The sequence below is a fragment of the Pseudonaja textilis genome, chromosome 2 (genome assembly GCF_049901715.1).
Source record: "Pseudonaja textilis isolate UNSWEBS1 chromosome 2, rPseTex1.2, whole genome shotgun sequence".
Taxonomy (NCBI): Eukaryota; Metazoa; Chordata; class Lepidosauria; order Squamata; family Elapidae; genus Pseudonaja; species Pseudonaja textilis.
The window spans coordinates 165,937,160-165,958,306 of record NC_141991.1 but is presented as its reverse complement, the minus strand read 5'-3'; the positions used below and the strand labels follow the sequence as shown (position 1 = coordinate 165,958,306).

The 21,147-nt window shown below is 35.4% G+C and overlaps 1 protein-coding gene across 1 annotated transcript in view; it reads right to left on the bottom strand.

The window, feature by feature from the left end:
* PAX5 (paired box 5) overlaps positions 1–21,147 on the bottom strand; it is a 234,036-nt gene that overhangs the window by 171,174 nt on the left and 41,715 nt on the right. Inside the window, exons 4-5 of the mRNA XM_087926350.1 lie at positions 20,335–20,399; positions 17,532–17,660 (exon numbers count right to left, since the gene is read on the bottom strand). Coding sequence (XP_087782476.1) covers positions 17,532–17,660; positions 20,335–20,399 — 194 coding nt within the window. The remainder of the gene's footprint in view (positions 1–17,531; positions 17,661–20,334; positions 20,400–21,147) is intronic.

Genomic DNA, 21,147 nt, shown 5'->3' with positions numbered 1-21,147 from the left:
TTTCATATTTTGGTTCCGGTTCTGCATTGACCCAAAGATCTAATAATTAGAAAGAAGAAGGACTGACAATCTTAACATCCTCATCTGTTTGCAAAACCAGTCTGTCTGCTTTTTATGATCATAATCTTATTTTGATTAACCTAGATTCCTAATTACAGAGTCACTGAGATTCAGAAAGCATGTAAATGTAATAAATTATTGTTGGTCACACACCCAGCCAGATCTTTAGACATTCTGCACTTTTATCCACCAATTGAGTCCTTCCCAATGACTTGGAGTAGGCAGATTTCTTTCCTGATGATTGCCACAGGATGTAAGCTGTTCCTAGTAAAGCTGCCTTTCGCAATTGACAGTGATTTTTGCCAATGCCAATGGTATTCAAGTGATGTTCCTGATATTAAATATTTTTATTATGCTCGTGGATCTTTTATTTAACTTAACTTATGTCTTTATAGACTTCCTTGTAAAAATACATAATGGTGTATGAAGATTGTCTTGGGAGCCAGTGGAAGAGCCATTGACTGTAAAACAGTCAGGTAAGAGGCAGTAGAGTCCACAAAAGGAATTGGATATTGTCTCAGAAGGGACCCTCCATAGTTTCGTGAAGTGTAAAAGTGAAGGGGACAGGTATACTTTCAGATCTGTAAGATTCTGTTAATGTAACCTTACACTGGATGTGTTTCTGGTTTGGAGTACCTTGTAGGGCTAACAAAATATGTATGCGCATCTTTCTTTTTTGCTTGTTTTGGTTTACTATATAAGTCCATATTTAATCTCAGTGGTACTGACTTCTAGCATGTAACTCTTTCAGTCTGAATTTTAAAGCCTTTCATAGCATAAGCCTAATTCATCTAAGAATTCCTGCTAATTTTAAACTTTATCTTAAATGGAGATCTATGTATCTCCATTTAAGTCACTACTGTAGCACTTCAGTTATAGAATGTATTTCCAAAGACGTTCTGCCTAATTAGTCAAATATGATTTTGCTTTCTGAACAAGAAAACAAAAAATCAATTTGGATTCACTGTACATATCTGTTTTTTTCGGGGTGGGAGGCATGCTTTTGCTCAATGTATTTTATTATTGAATACCACTTTCTATATTTCTGTTTCTCTTTCTGCCCTTCAGCTTGGTGCATTTTTAAATGAAAAGTTGTATTTTAAAAAATGATGTGACCCCCTTCCCATCCCTTCCCACTTGTACTTTGATTGCTTTCCTGTCCTACATATTAAAAGAAAGAAAAAGAAAGTAAAACTACTGAGTGCCAGCAGGAATAATTTTTCACCCGTTCTGCAGCGGGATTTTTAATAGGCTCTAAATGCATAATTGGTCATGTTGTGGGCTTCCTTTTTAAATGAGAATGTCAGCAGGCTGGCTTTGCGGCAAAATGTAATGTCTTAGGCTGCTCCACTCAAGCCTGGCAGCAGGTGTCACAATTCACCTCCTTATACTTGGCCCATTGAAAGCAGATTTCATCCAATTGACCTTCACTAAGAGGTCAACTGACCCATAATTACAAAACTGAAGTTGCTTAGCTGGAACTGTTTTACCGACCTGCACCTGGAGATTTGCACCAGCCACTGAACACACTGACCTCTCTCTCTCCTTCATATAAAGGCCCACTATGCAAGGCACAAGAATATACAATTACTATTTAGGCCTATCTATCTATCTATCTATCTATCTATCTATCTATCTACAAGTCAGATCAAAATTTTGATCAACATTTGGAAATTTCCATATTGGTTGTCTTTTTCTGTTACATATCCTCATTTAATCTGCTGCAAAAGAGAATTCGTTGCCTTGCCAATATTTAATCCTATTATATTGATTGACCAGAACTGTCAGTCTATATAATATATATTTTTTAACCTTTTCTTTTCTTCATCCTGATTAATGTTGTTCCTTTGGGTACTTTTTGTTTTAAATAAAACATTGAAAACTCAGCTTTCCATGTAATCAGGAGAGGAATTATGAGCAACTACACTGAAGAATAATTATAAGTAAATAAATGCAAAACACTGTATTTTCTCTCTCTTAAAGCTACATTTCTTCTGAAATAATTGCTTCAGCTAAGATTTTTGACAGTAGGCAATTTATGAATGATAAAATAGACTTTTTTCCTCATCCACAGTAATAATACTAGGCAGCTGTTGTATTTCTCCTTTTGCTAAGTAAGAAAGATGCTTGAGGTCTGCCTATTTCATGCATGGGAAAAGCACACAGATGCACCATGTTATCTTATACCTCTTCCCAAGGCATCTGAGTTTTACTGGACTATTTGAGAAATCCTCCTATGTTATCCTCATTGTTGCATCGATCTGAGAATGGCAGAATAGTTTAAAAATAGTAAGGAATCTTCTTTAACCAATCTTCGATTCTCTTGCATTTATTCCGTGCAGAGATTTCTCTGCAAGTCTAATAACACTAGAATTCTTGGTTCTTACTTTGCACTCGAAAGTGCCATACAGTGAATAGGAGAAAATTGTTCAGGCTTCGATTAATAATCATGCAGCAAGACATACTGGAATAATCTAGGGAGTCAAGATATTACAATAAACTGATGCATTAGTGTAGCAGTTGTAAATATAGACTATCCTCAACTTACGGCCACAATTGGGACAAGAATTTATGTTGCTAAACAAAGTGGTTTTAAGTGAACTGTGCCCAATCTTATGACCTTTTTGTCATGGTTAAGTAGATCAGTTAAGTGAATCATGCAATAGTTAAGGAAATCCAGCTTCCCCCACGGATTTTACTTGTTGGAAGCCAGCAGGGAAGGTCTCAAATAGTGACCTCATGGTTCTAGGATGCTGCAGCTCTTGTAAATGCATTCTGGCTGCGGAGTGTCTGAGTTTTGATCATGTGACCATGGGATGCTGCTAAGTAGGAGAACCAAGTCGTAAGTCACTTTTTTCAGTGCCTTTGTAACTTTGAACGGTTGCTAAATGAATGGTTGTAACTTAAGGATTACCTGTATGTGACAGGTTAAACATACTGGTTAAGGTTAAATGTATTGCTTCATTGCTTCTTGCTTCAAGTTTAATTTTTTACAAGAGTTTAGTTTAGGCTGAGGGAGTGTCTATCAGGGACAAGAATACTGAAATGCAAATAATCACCCTTCCTTGTTCCAAAGCTGGTTGTTCTACATCAGGGGTGTCAAACTCATGGCGTCATGGCAGTGCTGTTTAAGTAATGCTCCAGTTATTTTGGCATTTCACCCAAGGCATCTATTAATATTGGTATTATCTTTGCTTTCTTTTGCTACAGTCATTCTATTTCTGTTTGCAGGTCTTTGTATTTTGTGATCGTCTCCTATTCTTTCTCTTCTTTTCTGCGGTCTCCAGGTACTGCCACATCCATTATCCAGACTTAACAATTGTTGTTATGTGTCAGGTGTTTCTCTGGTTGAATTCTGAAGTCCCAGAGCACTTGACTTTTTTGTTTTCTATTACTTTGTCTATTTTACGATTTATGAGCCAAGACATTATCAATCTGTATTTGTAAATCCCTCAATATTTTAACCCTGCTAATTTTTACTAGTATTTCAATTATATATGCCCACCAATTTTTCATTACTGGTCCATGGTAATTTTTAAACATGTTGCAGTGAATCCTTTTGGAAATTGTATTATGTTATTACTTATAATCAGTAATAATTATTGCTGTTACTATTATTATTACTGGGGGGTGGTTTCTGCTTCTCTAGACAATCTGAACTTCAAATCATTTGATTTTTTTAATTCATCTTGACTGCATTAGTTTGAATAGTTTGCTTTTGAGCCACCAAAATCCAGATATCTGTTTTTTTCTTTTAATGTTCCAGTTGTAAGCCACTTCCAGGTTTTATCTTTATCCACTTTTGCCTCAATCTTTTGTAGAAATTGACCATAGAATACTTTTCTTTGCATTCCATTTGACTTTTTATTACATTATTTCAATATTTGTTTTCTATACATTTAGTAAATTCTAATTTTTAACTTGCATCAATGCTTATTCTTTATTGTCTTTTACACAATTTGTCAATGCATGCTTTTCTTCTTTGATGGTCTGCTTGACTTCTGCCTCCATTTCTGTGGGGCAGGTATAATCTATCAGTATCAGAATGGGGATGAAATCCATAGTGAATAGTCATAAGGGTTTTTTTGTTGTTGTTGTTTATTGGTCCAAACTCTCCAGTTCAGATTGTGCCCAGTTAATTATCCCAGAAGTGTGTCATATCACAGGTATGGTCCAGTTTTTGATGGCTTTGATGTTCTTTCCACTGTTCAATTTTTTTCCTTAGCAGTTTTCTCACTCTGAATATATTCTTTATTTATCGCATTTTCAACTTGTCCATGCTTGATGTTATCCAACTGTAGAATGTCCAGATACTAATAAGCTTCATCCTGATGGCTCCTGATAGTTTGACCATGCTGCCTTTCAATTCCATTACTGTTTGTTGTACTTTATTGCTACTGTAGCACATTTCTCTAGGCCAAATTCCATTGCTGTATCTATGCCAGAAAGTCTTAGTGTATGTCAATGACGGGATTTCAATTTCTGGTTTTACATAAAGCTTCAAATCATCCATATAAACGGGGTGGGCTGTTGGGGGTTCGCAGGGGTTCGCAGGAGAGCGCCTAGCTAAAATTCTGTGCAGTTCAGAGAACCCCCAAATCGCGCTCCTGGCTGGCCCCGCCCACCCCACCCTGCCCTTTCCAGCAGTCCCCACGTGGCCTGTTTTGGATGCAGGTAAGTGCAGACCGCATGCAGAGGCTCAGGGAGGGTGAAAAACAGGCCCATTTCTGCTGTTCTTGAACTTCTGGGAGGCCTGTTTCCAGCTTCCAGAGAGCCTCTGAAGCCCAGGGCGGCCGTTTTCACCCTCCCAGGTGGCTTGAGGAAAGCCTCTGGAGCCCGGAGAAGGCAAAAATGACCCACCCACCCCCGCCATGATGCAGGAGACCCACCATGGCCACCCACCCATCAACTGGGCAGAGAACCCTTTACTAAAAATTTTGAAGCCCACCCCTGCCTATAAAGCAAATGTGAAGTTTTTCTAGCATTTTTTGCTGTTTAATTTCAAAATCATTGAATGTGGGATCATTGCAATGACAAATAATAAAGGTGATATCAGTCACCCTAGAAAATGCCTCTGCTAATACTCCTATAGACTAAAACAAAAAAAAAATTCAGGCAGGCAGCTTGAGACATACATGCCAATTTGAAAAAAATATATAGCAGTGACTTCATCTGCAGGGACATGGGTTGTCCAATGTATTTTCCACTTCATATACATGGACATATTATGGACATGTCTCCATAATAATTCAAAGTCCCGTCAACATTTCAACATACAGAATCCTTGCAGAGGGAAACATTCAGCGGACATTGTCGAGCTAAGGGGCACACATTTAGCTATTAAAGATATATTTGTGGTTCATTTGAAACATGTGGAATATCTGAACAGGAATGCAGTTCTTAAGGCTGATAGAATTATAATGTATTTGGCACCATTGTTTCATTTCTAATCAAGATTTGAGTACAAGGGATGCCCCTCAAAGCTTTCCAGTTACTAACCTGAAGCATCATTTTCAGTTTTTTTCCTCTCCCAAGGCTAAGTTGTAAAAATAAAAAAAAATTCAGGAATCACTGTTGCTTTGTTCCAAATATAGTTCCATGCATTGTTTTCTTTTAAAGGAAAATATAGATGTCAGTGCTGAATAAATTATCCCCTTTACAACCTGATACTCTTTGAATGTAGTAGGTTACAATTACTGTAGCCTAATTTCCAATCAGCAGAAAGATTAGAATGAAAGATTCTGCTCACTTAAGAAACAGATCATAGTGCTGGGGTGTGTTTTGTTTTCCTTCAGTTCAATTGTTTTTCAAAAGTGGTTTGCTGCTGCTTCTTTCTTAGGGCTGAGAGAAACTGACTGGGCCAAAGTCATCCAGCTAGCTGCATGCCAAGGCTGGGCGAAAACTCATAGTGTCCCAGTTTCTAGCCTGATGCCTTAACTACTACAGCAAATAGGCTCTCAGTGTTGGGTTAGGGAAGACCATATGAGATATTAAATCCAGAAGTCAGAGATAAGCTTAAAAAATTGAAAAGGGTTGCAAATTATATGCAGGGTTCAATAAAATAGACTATTAAAACAGAAGCATTTTCTATTTGTACAGAAGAGGTTAAAATATGATATTAAGAATACATCCATTATATATGTTAACCATATAGGCATTGCATCTGGCATTTACTCCACTATGGAAATATATTCTGTCTGAGAATTCTTCATTTAAATATGAAGTAAACCCACAGCTAAGAAACTCAAATCCTCTGCAAATCTGTTCTCTGTATAAAGCATGTAAAAAGAGATGTAGAAAGGGAGTATAAAGCATGTGAGAAAAGCATAGAAAAAGCACAAGAAATTGCCTTTAAAGCAATATGGACATGCTTCTAGCATAATTCCTTGCAGGCAGGAATATTTTACAAACTGCAGCTTTCAGGTAAATATTTCATTGTGATTGGAAAAAAATATGCATAATCCTACTTTTTGAATGTTTACAAATGTGTTATTTTTATTATTAAAATGAAATGCCCTTTTCCAAATTCATTTTTGCACTATAGCAATACATTATTTAAATCTATTTTACTTATAATTATAGATAATAAAAAGACCTCAAGAATATTTGTGAAGACAAATATTTTTGTAGCAATACATTTCTATCACTGCAAAACTGTTCTAGGGTTAAAATTTTTCACTAATATTTGATTTTTTTTTACTTATGTCATGTCCCCTCACAAAGCAGCAATTATTTATTTATTTATTAGATTTGTATTGCCGCCTATTTGCCACGGTGACTCAAGGCAGCTTACAACATATAAACCACGATTTAAAACAATAAAACTTGTAAAAATCAAACAAATTAACATAGTAAAATCACTGCCCACCTTCCTTCCCCCAAACAACAGCAGATCACACGAGCAGAGGTGATATTCAGCAGGTTCTGACCAGTTCTAGAGAACTGGTAATGGAAATTTTGAGTAGTTCGGAGAACCTGCAAATACTGCCTCTGACTGGAGATTTTACTGCCATGCCTACCAAGCCACGCCCACAGAACCGGTAGTAAAAAAAATTGAATCCCACCACTGCACATGAGCCATTTAATGGGCTCCATCCCACTTTGGGTTCCCCAGGCCCACTGGCAGAAGCAGGCCTTCAATGCCTTCCGGAAGAGAATCAGAGTGGGAGTCAGTCTAATCTCTGGGGGAATGATGTTCCAGAGGTAGGGAGCCACCACAGAGAAGGCCCTTCTTCTGGGTCCCACCAGGTGTATCCTCCTCAAGGATGGGACCCGCAACATTCCTTGCCTCCCCATTCTGATGGGTCGGGTAGATGTGACTGGCAAGAGACGGTCCCTCAAATACCCTGATCCCAAGCCATGAAGAGCTTTAAAGGTGACAATCAGCACATTGAATTGCACCCAGAAGCAAATCGGTAGCCAATGCAGCTCCCGCAGGAGAGGTGATACATGTGCACGCCAAGGTCTGCACAAACCCATATGGGCCACTGCATTTTGCACCAGTTGGAGCCTCTGGATGCTCCAGACGTTCTTCAAGGGCAGCCCCATGTAGAGCACATTACAATTATGGAAGCATGCATGCTCTCCTATGCTCAACTATTCCAACATGGTTTAGCTGCGAAGTCCACAATAACTTCAAGAAGCATAGCAAAATTTTGTGAATTTGGTATTGCACTTCATTCAAGGAACATATAAGGAAATGACCAAATAGCCCAGTTTCCTACACAAGATTTTTTTTTTTTGGACCATACCATAAGCACTTTTATGCTAGCATCATCTTTTATCACATTTATCTAAGATTATTTCTCAACCATCTTTAGCATTTTAGCATTTGCTAAATCTACATTTAAATATCCCAGTAACTTATCATTTAGTGGTATAGGATAATACTCATTTAATTAACCAGTTTTGTCATTTGAGCTTTTTTAAGGTATCTTAGAAGTGTGTGTGTGCGCGCGTGCGCTGTAGTGGTTTTATTTTTTTTTAAATCCACTTTCTAGGACTTGTGTAATTTGCTGAAAAATTTCTTTACCTGTTTCTTGATCTATGCAACTTTGGCATGGAAATGTGTTTAGTCTTGATCACTGACCTCAATAAAGGTTATATCATGCACATTATATCATGTCTCAAGGACAGCAGAGGGGCTGAACAAAGGACCAGATGATTTCAAAGCAAAGGCACTTCATCACTGTCATATCTGCTACACAACACCTCTGAAAGAGTTTGAGACAATATACCACAGCCTTCACTCCTGCCAGGCTTAAGATGCTGAGAACAAGAAACAAGGAACATTGTGTAGCACTACTGTGTACTGTCATAACGTTGGATCTAATTATAGTGATAGAATATGTGAACTCAAAGAGGATGCCCTTGTATCTCGAAATGAGTTTCAGTCTCTACTAGAAGACAGTAATTATGAAATTTTTGACTACTGGAAATTTCAAATAAGTGTTCTTGATGCAAAAATTCAGAAGTCTTGCATCCTCAGAAATACCGCACTTGGTTGTGTCCTTCTTTGAAGGTGTTTTCATTTCAGTCAAGAGGAAGAAGTGAATAAGAGCCACGTGCAAAACTGCAGAAGGGACTTGATGAATGTTTACTCTTTCACATATGAAAAATACAACGTTTTGGTTATAAAAACTAAAAATGCTTTCCGATAAAGTTCATCCTACCTTCGTCGATAAACTATCAAAAATCTTGGAAACTTGGTTTTCTCTCTCCCCAATAGAATTTTCCAACCTAGCAAGAGCCACAAAATTGTGTATGGCTTAAAAAGCCATACAAATTCCAAGCTAACATATTGTTTATTAAAAATGTGTTTCTAAAAATCCATTCATAAACCGATTTCCTTACTTTACTAAAGAAACACTCCAATTCGAAATCCATTAGATCATTACCTGTACAGTAGATGAAATGGTTTATTGCTTATTTTTAAACAGTATCAAACAACGCAGCTCACAAATATGTGAAAACCCAAAAATATTTTCCTCTCAGCAACACCTATATTAAAGTTCAATCAGATTGGATGCAGAGTAGGTTAGCATTCCATTCTTGACATCTTTAAAGAAAGAGGTATCTTTTGACTGGTTTCCAGGGCTAAATGCATCCCTGCCACAAGAGGGCGCAGCAGCAGTGCCTGATAAGAAATGAAAAATTATATCCAATGCTAAAATTGGATATGATATAAAATAATAGAAAACCTGCCTTGGTATTTCAAGAGGAGGGGGATATGTACTATCTATTCTCGTAGAGGCAGTTAAGAAGTTGATATAGATATAAACTATCTACTTGTACTATGTACTATCTCTTGCATAGAGGCATAAAAAGACTATATTGCATTAACAACCAAAATACTACAACTTCCAAAGTATTATCTGTGCCTATTGCTCAAGTATATGAATAAGTAAATGCATATTGTGGGCCTTGGATTTTTTTATTAGAGATTGTATTCAACAATCAATTTCCCAGTCCTTCCCATCAGAAATGCACTATTCACACATAAGCAAAAAAAATCCCTGTATATGAAATGATACCTACTTAGCAAGTGCATAACACATTGGTACAAAATGACCCATCCTGAACTACAGAAGCACATTAGTTGTCAGAAGGCACCATCTACCTATTAGGATTGCATTCACACAAAAATTGGAATAAAAAAAATAACTAATAAAAAATAACTCATCCCATATGGACTATATACGGTGAAAATACAACTGACCTGGTTAGTTTATGGTGTCATACATTTTCCAGAAGTTTGGGTTTAGTGTTCCATGAGGAAACAGGTAATAAGAATAAAATCTGTACTTCAGAAATAAAGTTATCTACTTGATGGTTCACCTCAACCTTTAACGATTTGCTTTTTTGCATTCAGGGACTGCACTCGCTGAATCAGAGAGTGTGTGTAAGTGTGTGCACAGGACTCAGTCCTGTGACTCAGTCCATTTAGCATAAATACATGAATGGAATTTAAACTTAGGCTTCAGTACTTAAGACATTGCCAAGTTACTTTATTTGTTTACTGGTTCCTATTTTCCTGCTATACCTTCTTCTGATCTATAACTGCTTTTCCATATCTTTTAATCCTCTTAGTCAACCTGACCAAGGGTGCTGACAACAAACACAGGAAGAGGCTATTACCATTATTTGTTTATGAATGGATCTGGAGCTGTACTGTTAGAAGAATGCTGGATTATAGGGAATTTAATCTGATACCTTGTATTTCCAAGCATCACTGAAATTGTAATTCTGATTGATTGATTGACTGGCTGATTGATTATGTGCCCTCAAGTGGGTGTCAATGCTTAGTGATCACAGTGATTGGCAGATTATCTCCATGATGCTCTGTTTCTAACCAGGACCTCCATTTTGTTCAATGGGGCCCCAAAAATGTTACTTATACAACTTGAATTGGTGCCTTCCTTCCAGTAATTCAGTAATCCAGTAATCCATGAAATTCATGCATCCCTAGGATATATCTACCATCTGTCTATTTCTGGAACATATTTAAACTTCAATTACGGTCAGTCACTACATTAATATGTCGGACTGCATTCTTCAAAAAGAAGAAGTAAAGAACAGATTACAACAATTAATTCTACATTTTTCCATCTGTCTAGAAGGTCTCAGATTTCACATATTGTGCAAAAATGCTTCAACTGGTCTTTGTTTATTTATTTACTTTTGCGGACAGGAGCAAAAACAACACCTTTCGAGTAGCAAATCGGTTATATTTGGCTGATGTCCAAAATCAAAGCAAGGTTAGTATTTTGATTGACAGGAATTCTTATGAAAACTCCAAAAACATCTTGTAAAAAAAACAAATAGAAACCACTTCCATATGGAGCTCCATTTAGGGTGTTGGTTAGTTTCACTATTGTTAATTTAAATATAAAATATAAAATAACAACACTGAGTAATTTAATTTCAAAGTTCTAGTATGAATGGTTTGAAAACAATTTACTTTTCAAAAATAGAAATACATTTCTTCTATACTCAAAACTTAAATTGCAAAAAATGCCTTACAACTACAATTACAATTACTTTCAAAAGATTTTTTTTTCCCAAACAGTAACTTGCTCACGCTTTCCCCTGTAACAACAAACCTCACTTGAAATGTAGAATAAAATATTTTTGCGTTTCTTTTTGTTTTTTCAACATGCATAATAAACAGAGGAGGGAATACGTGTTATAGAAAATTAGTAAAATGTAAATAAGTTAATTGTGTCAAAAAGAATCCTATGCCTATGGCAGAGAAGTCTCTAAGTTTGTTTTAAAAAGTGAAGAATTAATCTCTATTTTTTATTTTCTAATTGTCCAGTGTCCCTTATGCAGCTCTAAAAACAGCATCATTTGAACCTAAACATTTTATTATTATAGTTTGGACAGCCTTAAGGTTTTAAAAATAATTACAAATCTTAACCTTCTGAGCATTACAAAATACAGAGTTACATACACTGGTAATCTTTTTAAAAATATTCAGTTGCAAACAGCAACAAAGTTTAACAGCTGCAATTATATGTACAAACTAAGAAGTGTGCAGACATACAAATAGGGCCATCTCGCTGGTCCTTTCAAGATAAGCAACACTAGGCAAAGTACAAAAAATGAGTAAGAAATTTTTAAAAAAGAAATTAAATCTTGAGACAAGTAAAAGAAAAAAAGCTATACCTAATCTAGTTTACACCAATATCATACCTTATAGATCTCTATATCTTCCTGTTCTTGCAAACCATCCTTGGTTCCACCATATCAATAAAGTTTACCACATCATAGATTGCCTTTTCATCTTCTTCCTCTCTCTTTTTTCTTTCTAAGGATCTGATCAACTCCCCTGAACTGGGTATTTTTAAGTCAACTTCTCAACTTAACTCTTCCTTTATATATGCTTGTTTTCAGTCATTCCTCAATCTTATTTCTATATGACCATGTGAACTTAAAATACTTATTTTGTTCTGATCTCTCACATTTTATTCAATCCATATTTAGTTCTCATCAACTCATTTCTGTTTCTTGACATTTTGCCACAAAAATAATCCATTTTAACTACAATGATACTCAACTGCTTTGAAACTCATCAAATTTGATGTTCAATGCATTCAATGCAAATGTTATTAGCAATGCAAAAATTTTGTCCTAGTACTCGTTGTTTATTTGGCACTCAATACACAAATTAGACCTCATCAGTGTTGTCTGCCTTGTGATTCACTGCATTATTCCTTATGGGAAAGCTTTCTTTGGTTCTCACAGTTTTTGGTATTCATTGCACATCCCAGAACCAATTAACAATGAGTACCAAGGTACTACTGTACATTCAACTTTTCTGTTTCTCCTCTCATATACAACTCTCACTGGAGCAAAGTGGGCCAAAACATGATTTTACACAGTCATTTTTGCTTTTTTTTAACAAACATTCAATACTTGTAACAGATTATATATTACCAACTATTCTTCTACCTGCACATGCCCATCTTTCTCCAATCATTTCCCTATCTTTAAAAGACGTTCTATTAAGGTATGCAAATTCACTTACTTGGACTAGTTTTTTACCAGGTATATATAACTTTTATTTGTCCACTTCAATTTCTCTGTCAAATATATTTACCTTGGTCTTTGATTCTTTAATTTTCAAATCCAACTTCCCCTTTACATTTTACATTGTATCTAATTGTTGCTGAAAATCATTTAGGTTTCACATTGTCTGCATGGAAAAGTACATATGCATTCACATCCCCAACCAGCACATCAAAAATTCATTATAAGCATTTCTTATACATTTATTCATAAATATGTTGAACAACCAAGGGAGCATTACAGAGTTTTGTCTTACTCTCTGATCTATCCTGAACCATTTCTTAAACATCCTATTAATTCTCACACATGTTTTACTTCTATCATATACTTTCATCTCATTCTGTAAGCAGCTTTCAATTCCATATCCCATAATCGGGTAATATTAATTTGATAATACTGTTTCTCTGAATGAATAAAGATAGAATAAAAATTCTGTTTCCCAATGAAACATTTCTCATTGACTAAGGTCTACATTGCATGCCCTCAGTCCCCAATAAAACCATGCTGTTATCCCCATATTTCCCATATTGCTCTCCAATACTTCTATTCATTCTGGTTACTACGCTTGAATAAAGTCAATTGTGCTGCTTTTATTATGTCATCATCACGATTGTATATCCTTTGTTCTTCAGTATAGGATTTATACAGAGAACAGACTTGCTATGTCTGTCTGGAGTTCATTGCAAGTTGGTCCATACCTGCTATTCTATTTACAAAGGAAGCTGAGATCAGCAGAGAGTCCCTGCCAGAAGTGAGGAAGTGACCTTAAAAGATTCCAGCTTTTTAGTGAAAGGCTGAAAGTTCAGTGCCAGTGCCCAGTTAACCATGATGGTTTCCTGAAGCCCTACAAAAAGGAACTCTAAAAAAAATCTGGTAGACAAACAGGATAAAAGAGAGATGGGAAACTTCTTGCAGAAACATCTTACATTGTGGAATAAAGCTACAAATAATCCTATCTAATGCTTCATTTCCCAGTGTGCAAAGAGTTTGCAGGAAAAGCTCTAAAAGAGCCTCTAAGAATATTGAAAAGTTTTTTTCAAGAGAAAGGAGGAAAAAAGACAGTGTTGCAACTCTACAAAAAAAGAAATCGGTGCTTTAAAAAATAATGAACATTTCATTCCATGACTATGCAGAATGGGAACAAAAGAATTACATTTTTCTTTTATTCTTTAACAGAGGAAACCTCCAGAACTGAATAGTAGATGGAGAGGAGAAGAGCTTTGTGTAGGGCTCAGAAAGATGTTCCCCAGAACCCCTCTAGCAACATTACTCTACTTGCCATTATGGTTGTTTAAGTCCTATAACTCACTAGTCTGTAGACCAGTGGCTCTCAACCTGTGGGTCGCGACCCTTCTGGGGGTCAAAAGAGTCAACCCTTTCACAGGGGTCGTCTAAGACCATAAGAAAACACATATTTTCAATGGTCTTAGGAACCGAGCCATAATTTTATGGTTGGGGGTCACCACACATGAGGAACTGTATTAAAGGGTTACGGCATTAGGAAGGTTGAGAACCACTGCTCTAGACAAATAGTTTGAGGGGGGGAGTTTAGGACTGCTATATCTGGGCTGCAAAATTCCATATGATCACTAGGTGGTAGCAAAGAAAAGTAATTCTTTGCTGCCAGCTATTGATCATGTGGATTTTTTGAAACCCAGATATTGTAGGCTTAATAAAGGGAGACTTCACTGCTTTTTTTCTGTTTAGCAAAGGCTACTAAAGTTTATTTAGTCCAACCTGTTTAATATTTCAATGAAATTTTCCCTTTCAAGGAATTTGTTTTTTCACGTTACAATTAACCATATTTGAAAATCACTGTACCTTGGAAAATTAAATTGACTGGGATCATACAATCTATTATGTTTCTTTTATATATATTTTTTCTTATATGCATCCATGTATTCATAACTATGTTTTTACTTATACCTATTATCTTGTAAGCAATTGACAAATAAAATAAATAAAACAAAATAAATAAATAAATAAATGTTAATAACCTGATTTATGCAAAATACTAAACTGAAACCAAAGATATAATATTAGATAAAGCAATAGAGAAAACAATTCAGATGAGGAAATGAGGAAAATGTGCCTGTCAGCTCTTTATGTTATCCTCAGAGTCCTTAGAATGATCTGTAGGAAGTATAGACCAACAAATATTTGACCAATCTCAAAATTGAATGTTGTAAAATGAAATAACAGTTACAGTATATTGGTCCTTTAATGTAGATTGAACAGAAATATTAAACCAGACAAACTTGAAGGTATAAGGAAAGAGGTATCTCTTCTTTATCTAATTATGTCTAATGAGGAATGTTTATGAATGTTGGAGTAAATGCTTGTTCACTAAATGATGCTTTGATCTGTTCTTTGATTATACTATAAACTACTATATACTTAGCTGACAATGGAAATGCAATGATCACTGCTATATCTGTTATTCCTGTGCTACAGCAGGAATAAACAAACTGAACTAAGTTGAAAAATGTGCATATTTTTTTCTAATTAAGTAAAATTTTGTACTGATAAGAATCTAGAGTGTAATGGGAATGTAAGCTATGAATCAAAGTTATGATTCCAATTCAAGATATTAATTTACTCAGTAGCATTCAGGAGATAGTTGCTATTTGTTTTCTGTCTTCAGAAGTTCCAGAATGCTGCCCAGGAATTCTAAGTGCTCCAGTCTTATACCTCCAAAGAACATTAGCATAGTATATAGTACACTCAGCAAAGTGTATTGTTATGGAGTGGAGTGCTATAGAAATGCTGAGCATTAATGTAACATAATTCTGAGTATAGAATTCAAAGGGGTTTGTAACCTCAAGAGTACTTGAGGTAAGAATGTATTCGCACAGGGACTAAGATTGGTCAGTTCTTGATGACTGATTACCTACTTAGACTGAAAGTCCTTGGAATAATAATTACTGCCAGTAGCATTTAATTCTTATTCATGCTCACTGTGTCATTTATGAATGAAGATGCACAGGGGTGGGATTCAAATTTTTTAACAACTGGTTCTGTGGGCATGGCTTAGGTGGTGGGTGTGGCTTGGTGGTCATGTGACTAGGTGGACGTGGCTTGGTGGTCATGATATTGGCTGGGCGTGGCCAACTCAATATCACTCACATCGAGGAACACATCCCCTCGCCTGGCCTCTCATGACTGTGGGGATGCTGTGACAGTCATAAGTGTGAACAATGGTCATAAGTCACTTTTTTCAGGGCCATTGTAACTTTGAATGGTCACTCCACACAAGCAAAGTACCAGCAAAGGAGGGGGGGAAAACTCCAGCGAAGTTCCTGAGACAGGAAGTCTAGTCCTGCCAAGAATGTAATAAGAATTAACGGAGAGGCAGTTTCTCTAAGCAACACCAGAATGTTTCCTTCCTGCCTTCCTTACAGGATTAGGCCAGTAATTTCTTCTAACAACCAGTCTCCGGTTGAATGTTAACAACTGGTTCTAGCGAATAGGTGCAAACTGGTAGGATCCCAGCCCTGAAGATGCACTTGTGAATAGATTTTCACCTGAAGTACTTCCACTGCAGAAGGTGGCACTCCATTAAGGAAATCTAAATACATTTATATTGCAACCACTCTGCTGTTCTTCTCACTAAAAGGTTAATACCATAGATAAGTATCATTGCTTTCACATCTACAGGAATTTACTGGATTAGTAGAAAATTGGAGAGACCCTTCTTTTACTTATTTTGTTATAATAAGAATATTCTATTTCACACATATTAGTGTATTGAGACTGACGCCAAAAGTTTTCTGCTCCATGATCATAATAAAAGCTTTTGATTTGGCTAAAAGCATGTGAATATTTTAAATAATTGAAGGAAATCTAAATAATTTTAAATAAATAAAAACTGCTACTGATTGCTTGACAGAAAGCTAATTGTTCATAATTTTAAAACTCCTGGTTGTTTTGACATAATAGTTAAAGTAGTTTTAAAATGGAGAAATATTCCTTGTATGCAGAGAATCATTGATTAAAATTGGTTCTTTTTCTTTAAAACTGACTCACACAGTTTAATCAAAGTTCAGTTGATCAAACTACAAATTAATCTCATTAAAGATTATATACCAGTGCACACTGATCTAGTTTTATAAAAGGCTTAATGAGAATTTTATGTATAACAAGCATACTCTGGAAAAGTCTTTTAAAGGTCGCTTCAGGCAGGACATTCTGAATGAAGCCAACATTGATTAACTTGTATTGAATAATTCACATATCTAATTCAATCAAATCCACACACACAGAAAAAAAATCATTGTTTCTTCTCTACTACTTTTTTATATTATATTTTTATATTACTCTGAATTTTGAAAAATAAAAAAATGAACAGCACAATGCTTACATGAACCCCTCCCCCAATTAAACTGATAATGCAAGAAGAATTTGAGAAACTGCCCAGTTCTAATATTAACACAATTATGAAACAGGTGTTTAACCATGTTGTCATTTCATGAGGACATAAATTAATGTTGCTATTTGAAAAGTCCATGGCCCCCAACATTGTAATTTGGGGGCAGTATTAGAATCTCATCTTTCTTCCACCCTACTCTTGTTTGAAATTTTAGCAGTCACGGATGTCAGAATAGAATAAAATAATATTCTCAAAATTGATACAATAAAATAATAATTCAAAAGATTTATTCTTGTTCAATCATCTGGATATGCTGATTCATAACTTTCCAATGAATTATTTTGTCTACACAGAGACATTCTTGTTTGTTTGTTTTTTAAGAAAATCCATTAAAATTAACTCACCCACAAAATGCCATGTCTCTACCTTGTGAATACTGGGTATTAAATATCTGGGAATTAAATATCAAATAGAGCAATAAAGACTAGAACATGCACTTTCATAGACCATAAGAATGTGATTTTTTTTTTACCTTCCTCTCTTTTGCGTTTGTTGCTTTCAGCACTGGGAGAAGTAATTCCCAGAATTCCACTAATCGAGTAGGAGGAGCCAGCTGAGTCTGTGCTTACCGAAGACACCTGCGTCACAGACCCTGTGGAGGCTGTAATTAGAAACAAATGAATCAATAGGCAAACCAACATAAAAAGTAAGCATGCTTCAATATCTTACAATCATCTCTTTGGGAAGGGAAGAGGGAAAGAGGCTGTTTGCAGTCACTAGAATGTCAGTTTCCAGTCTAATTTCAGCTATCAGCTCTAGATATTGTGACAAAAAAAAAACCCTACTGTAAATAAATGTGTGCACTGCAAAAGTATTCAATTTATCAACGACTACAAATTCTGGAATTTTGCTTCTGGATGATATCAAATAGAGAAAGAAGGCCTTGGATCAAATGGTGGAAAACTTAGTTTAGTATTTTGGACCATTTATGATGTAGTAGTTAGTTTATAAAGGTTCAAAATACTTCCTATGCATCATATCATATATCATATCATACAACCACCTTCTAACTTAGAATAGTGTTAATATATCCATGTTAAGGTGGGAAATTGTTGCCTAAAAGCAGATCATGAGGTTATGGCTAAGTAAAATTATGAATCCAAGTTATAGATTTTCAGATCACTTTTAACTTATTATCTCTTCTAGCTCACAAAAAATGATAATTATAATTGAATTCTTTTCCAGGATAGTGTATACAAAGTCTCTCAATAAATTAGTCTGAAAAGGAGTGCAGTTAGGGCTTGGGGCCACACAATAAAACAGAATAACAAGGGATTTAAACTTAATTTTGAATTTAGATGTTGAATAACACAGACCAAAGGAAACCACTTCTAGGACACTTGCAGTCTAAAGAGAAAGAGGGTTGTAAATAACAATTGTTGCTGCATTTGCATTTTATGTTTAGAATAAAGTAAATTAATGCTTTGGGTCTTGTGAATAACAGAATCTCTTGGTCTGCAAATGGCATTTCTAACAAAAGCAAAACACATAAATAACTAACATTCTTTTGTCCTTCAATAATATCCAAAATCTTTCCTGCTGGAGTAGACATCTCAGTCTGCCAAATGATACAACTCGCCTGATTCAGTACTGAGTTAATTTGATTTCATTAGAACTCTTGGAGCAAAATACACATTGAAATTGGAATTAAGTATGCAGAGTGCATATCAGTGCCATCCATTGTTGGTTTTATGGCTAATAAAGATCCAATTTAATTTATTTAAGAAGTTATATGTATTCTATGTAATTAGACTTCACAAATTCAGAAGTCAAACATGATTCAAAATCAGGAACCTTGGATAAGTGATTTCTCTGCTTGCTTCATTCCCCTCTCAATATATTCACAAAAAGCATCACCTATAACATTCAGTAGCTTCCCTTCTAGAGAAGACTTAGAGGTGCAGCAAAGGAGGTAGAAAGGACATATCAGGTGGGTTAGAATGCTTTCTGCTGAAGCCATGGAGTGGGGAAGTACACATTTATTTAATTTTTAAATATTTCTTATTTGCATGGCTATCTAACCTGAACAATGTGACTTTTAGGCAGCTGAAAGAAACATCCAAACAAAAACAATATGTCTAATAAACTCCATAACCAGCAATTTAGCTCACATTCATACCCTCACCTGTTGGGCACTACTTATTCCAGCCCCCAAACACACTTAACCAACAGGATCAGATGAAACCTGAAGGGCATGAATGGGCTATCACTGCAATAGTGCAATATATGATATTCACTAAAGATCCTAAAATTGAAAAGAAGTGAGAGGGACAACTACAAATTAATAGATACAGATTAAAGATTTCTTCTCTATGGACCCATCTGCATCTTGAGCTGAAATAACTGGAATTAAATCCATTCAGTCTCAAGTGAAATCAGTGAGATTATTCTGGAGTGCATTTCCCTTTATTCTGTTTTAAAACTGTTTATATTTAAAACAATGACTGCAACTTAATAAACTTGTTTTTAATCCAAATAAAATTTACTGAAAATCATTTCTCTCAAAAGTTTTACAGAGGGATTTTTTTTCTTGTAAAGATAATAAAATCAAAGTATCTATGTTAATCTGTTTTTTAAAATGTTCAGTTCAGTTGAAGTATGTTGATTCCTCTTCTTTGGTTCAGCAAGAGGATATTGGCTTGAATATATTATATAAGTGACTTCAAATTAGCTGAGTTTATTTTAAGCAGTTCTATTTCTGTGTCAGGGACTCTGCCAGAAAAAACCCTATAAAGTCTATTACTTTTCAATGACTAGCATTTGATGGTATGCATCTGAATTAGGTAGAGAGAGAGAGAAATAAAGTTTTCAAAGTTTTGCTACCTCTTCACTGAAAATTGCAAGTGCACAAAGAATTATGGAAGGCTTGGTTGATAGAAGAAAAAAACACATTCAAAACTACTTACTGACTAATGGTGCAGAAAATGTTATGAAGAACTATCCTTTTCTTGATTTATTACTTTAATTATCTGACATTCTATAGACCCCCATTAGTAGGATGATTTTTTTTTTTTGGTTTAGATTTCAATTTTCTGTCTCATGGTGAAAGCTATTTATCATAATAATCAGTAAAATTCAAAACCTTTTAGCAGTATTTATAAAATTCATTTACCATGTTCAACCCTTGGAGAATGATAAAGAAGGTGCATTAGTACGTGTGCTGAACTGTTTTATGCAGAATTTTCTGGCCATAAGAGTGATTAAAAGTTCCTTAGAATGAATACACACACACAGACACAGACACACACAGACACACACACAAAAATTTCCGTTACCTATGCTATGACTTGAGGCTGGGACTTGCTGGTTAGGTGGCTGCTGCACCTTTGTCCGAATAATCCTGCATAATAGACAAATTCCTACTTACAATTATATAAATAACAACAGAGAACAAATTATTTATGCAACATAATTAACAATGATGAATGTCCAAGCATATTAGTCCAGTTCGTTACTGTGGTATATCCCAGAGAGCATTATAGTGAACATCTGAAAATTTTGCTGAAAGAGAGTTTTAAAAAAAGGAGATGATATTCACAAAATGAATCTTGTATTGAACACATTCTCAGAAGGATGGCAACATTCAGAAAAGCTTAGACAGTCAGAATAATGTACATATTATTACCCCTTCAAGAGGAACTGAAAGAGTGACAACTTAGTAAGTGGACCAACATCAAATACAGCATAAACAATAGTTTGATTCCAACAACCAACACCTCCATTCCTGCAAATCCTTTGATCCAAAGAAAGAAAACTGCATTTAAATCCTGTAGGTATTAATCAGATTTCAACTAATTATTATTACCACCAATAATTACCATGTCATTGGCTTCATGGGACTTAATTATGATTAATTTTATTAAGACTAAGGCAACTGAAATTATTGAATTAGATTTATTAATCTAAAATTATGACAAAGGAAGCAGGGCCATCCATGAAGAGGGGGTCAAAATCTGCAAGATGACAGGTACAACAAGCGCAGCCTCTTTTGTACATGTGTGCAACACTAACACAATTGTGAGTTTGCAGATTTGGAGCAACCTGATAGATATTGCCTTGTTATCATTAATCAGGTACCTGGTTTTGAT